Below are 3,847 nucleotides of genomic sequence, written 5' to 3'. Positions count from 1 at the left end.
GTATTCATATATCTTCATATACATATCTAAACAATATATTAGGCCAAATTATATAAAACTCTCTTATGTTATAAAAAGTCAGCAAAAAAATCCCCTCTGATTTGAGTAAGAGGACCGACATCGTCTCCCTTGCGTAGAATTTTTAATTAATTTAATTATATTTATTAAATATATTTTAGTGAATTAACAATAATTTTTAGATAATTATAATAATTAAATATTTCAGTTAATTAAAATAATTTTAGATAATTATAATAATATAATATATACTTTCATTAATTAAAATAATATAAGATAATTATCTTATAATAATTATTATATATAAATTAATATATGATTTTTTAATATTTATATTAATGTAGATTCTAAATTTTAAAAATAAAATTTAGTAATTGTTTTTTTTTGTATTTTGATATTTAATATAAGTATGTTTAAGAATAAAAGAATTTGTATTTTTAGAAGAGATGAAAATGCGCAAAGAAATTTTTGAAAAAGTCTATTTGACCATAATAAATTTAGATAATTTTCCATTAATTTTTAACAAAAGATTTTTTTTTGCTAAATTTATTAAAACACAAGATAATTTTTAATTATTTCAAGAAAATATAGAGATAAAATGGAATTTAGCCCAATCTATTATGGGAAACCAAATCCAGTGTTGGGTTCAACGACCCCAGGGTTCACGAGTCACGACCCACCAGCCCAATACCCAAACGCTGCTCCTCGGTTGCACTAAATTCCAACTCAATCGCGAGTATTGACGTGCACGGTCCAGATCTAATTTCACCAGCCGCATCTACCTGCTCTCTCTCCTCCAAAACTTTTCTCCCTCCTCGACTCTGCCTCCTAGTTGAGTTCAAACCCGACTTCGGAAACAAAAGGGGTTAACTCTTTTGGGAAGAAAAAGAAAAGAAACAAGGATCAATTTAGTATATCCAAAAATTTAAGATCCTCCTCGATCTCAAATTTGTTTGAGGAAAAACAATTATCATCTCTAAAACCCCTCAAACTCTCGCGGAATCTTTCTCTCGGTCAATTCCAACGCTTTCAATTAATTTCCTTTCCCAAAATCCGCGAGAAATTTTGTTTGGCACCTCTTAATCCTTTTTAATTGCTTCTGGGTGTAGGAATTGTGTTTAATTTCCTGATTCGGTTTGGTAAGTACTCCAATTTGTGTTATTGTTTGTATAATTCAACATATGGTTGTCGGTGATTTGAATTTAAATTGTTTAATTAAGGAAAAAAATTACCCCAGCTTTTTTAAATATGGAAGACGATTGTAAAGAGCAGCGACTAGTTAAAGTTGAGGTTCACGATGTAGAGGAAGGTGAGATCTCAGATTCCGCCTCCGTCGAAGAAATTACTGAAGAAGCTTTTAACACTAAGCAAGCGCCGTTGCCTTCTCTGACACCCCCGCCGCCGCAGCGAAGTAATCCGAATAATATTAATGTTACTAATAATAATACTGGTGGCGGGAGTGGGGCTAGGGTTTGGACGATGAGAGATCTCTACAAGTATCAGATTGCTTCGAAGACGTCATATTCGGGTTTGTATAATTTGGCGTGGGCGCAGGCGGTGAATAACAAGCCACTGGGTGAGGTTTTTGTGATGATGGAGGATGGTAGTAACGATAGTGGTAATGGTAATAATGATAATAGCATAGGAAAGAGTTCGAACGGGAATCAGAGTAAGGTTGTCATTGACGTGGAGGATGAGCGTGAGAAGGAGGAAGGTGAGTTGGAGGAGGGTGAAATTGATTTGGACTCTGAATTGGTTGTTGAAAATAAGGATTTACATGTTGAAATTAAGGAGGAAGGAGGTGATGTGAATGAGAGTAGCGAGCTGGAGAGGAGCAAGCGTGTTCATTCGATAAAGGAACAGCTCGAGAATCTGAATGTAGCTGATGCACAGAAGTAAGTCAGATTGGAATTGTTTGATTGTTGAGTTGATTATAGTTCAGCACTGATAATTGGAAATATTTTTTGGAAAACTAAAACTTCTTCGCTTGTTTAGATCTTATGATGCATTGTGTAGAAGCTTGGAGGCCACAGCGGAAACATTGCAGAAAATGGTTTTCGAGGGTTCTTTTGCTGAGAAAGACACTCTTGTTCAACTGTTATTAACTGCAATTGGGACACTCTACTCAGTATGATGTTCAATCAAATTCTTGATAGTGTCTTGCATTGCGACAATAGTTTTATTTATTTCTTATGTGCTGGGTTAATTTTGTACTTCATCTAGTCTTGGTAAACTTCTGAAACAATGCTTAGACATTTGTATTTGCAGGTGTTTTCTTCCATGACTCTGAAACTCAAGGAGCAGAATAGAGCCGCTTTCTCGAGGTCTATATTGCAATGCATTTCTGTTGGGCGTTCTTTTTGTGTTGTCCTTGAATTATTGACCATATAAACCTTGTAAATCTGCATACAGGTTGCTATCTCAAGTAACAAGCTTAGAGCCACCTCTTTTTTCTCCTTTGCAGTTAAAAGAGGTGCCAAATTTTGTCTACCCCCTCCCCATTTCTCAACCTTTCTGATATGTAGTAGTTATAGTCTCATTTAAATTATGTTGTCACAGATAGAGGCCATTGGATCTTCCCTGGAGTCTTCTGCTGATCTTTTAAGCAATAAGAATAATAATGGAAGGAAACAAGTGGGTGATGGGTTTTGTACGACTGATTTGCTGTTGCTTGAGAATGGTAATAACAATTCAACTTGCCTAAAGAAGTCTGGAATAGATTCTGAGTTTACTGGATCATTAGATCAAACTGGGCACAGCTTTCCCTTGCAATATTCAAAATCCAGACTAGTTAATTCCAGGCATAAAGGGCTGGCTCTTCCATTGCTAGACCTTCACAAAGATCATGATGCAGACAGTCTTCCTTCACCCACACGAGACCTTTCTGCACCTTTGCCTTTTGAGAAGGGTTTCATTTTGGGACATGGATTGCTGAAACCTGAGTGGCCTGTCCCCAAACGAACTCTTGATAGAGAAAATGCAGTGATGCATCCTTATGAAACTGATGCTGTCAAAGCTGTTTCCAGTTATCAGCAGAAATTTGGTCGGAGTTCTTTTTTTATGAATGACAAGCTTCCAAGTCCAACTCCATCAGAAGAGGGTGATGCTACTGGTGATGGTGAAATCAGCGGGGAGGTTTCCAGTTCTATTCACAATGTCAACGTTGCCTTGAACATCTTATCTTCAGGACAACCAGTGGTTTCTTCTTCTACTGCCAAAGATGTCTTAGCTGGTCCAGAAATCAGCATTACTAGAAATATTGGTCCTGTAAGTAGTTTTGGGAGTCCTGTGTTGAAATCCTTGGCAAAAAGTAGGGACCCTAGGCTTCGACTGGCCAATCCTGATACAGGTGCAAGGATTCTCAACCAAAGCATGTCTCCTGCAGGGGGTGATGAGTCTAAATTGGAGTCTCTTGGTATGATGAGTTCGCGAAAGCAGAAGACAGTTGAGGAGCTGGTCTTGGATGGTCCTGCACTGAAACGACAAAGAAATGAAATATCAGTTCCAAACACAACCCTGCCACTTGTTAGTACAACCTCGATCTTTCCGGTGACAAATCCATCCGCAACTCTACCTGTTAGCAGTCCCATTGCATCACCATTAAAAAGTCTAAGTGAAAAATTGCCAGTGAAAAATGCCAATGCAACTACTTCTCTTCATTCTCTATTAAGAGATATAGCTGGAAATCCATCTATGTGGATGAATATACTCAAAATGGAACATCAGAAGTCTTCTGATGATATCAAAAGTATGACCCAAATGCCAAAATCAAATTCTATACTAGGAGCAGTTCCTTCAACAGTTAGGGTCCCTTTATCCTCGACGATTG

General features: G+C 37.0%; 1 protein-coding gene across 1 annotated transcript in view; it reads left to right on the top strand.

The window, feature by feature from the left end:
• Window positions 777-3,847, top strand: part of LOC105156794 (RNA polymerase II C-terminal domain phosphatase-like 3) — a 6,489-nt gene continuing 3,418 nt past the window's right edge. The window contains 5 exon segments of the mRNA XM_020691965.1: window positions 777-1,913; window positions 2,014-2,146; window positions 2,287-2,342; window positions 2,431-2,491; window positions 2,578-3,844. Coding sequence (XP_020547624.1) covers window positions 1,267-1,913; window positions 2,014-2,146; window positions 2,287-2,342; window positions 2,431-2,491; window positions 2,578-3,844 — 2,164 coding nt within the window. The 5' untranslated portion in view covers window positions 777-1,266.

The sequence above is a fragment of the Sesamum indicum genome, linkage group LG2 (genome assembly GCF_000512975.1).
Source record: "Sesamum indicum cultivar Zhongzhi No. 13 linkage group LG2, S_indicum_v1.0, whole genome shotgun sequence".
Lineage (NCBI taxonomy): Eukaryota > Viridiplantae > Streptophyta > Magnoliopsida > Lamiales > Pedaliaceae > Sesamum > Sesamum indicum.
The sequence above is the reverse complement of the archived record's forward strand: the minus strand, read 5'-3'. Positions and strand labels throughout refer to the sequence as shown.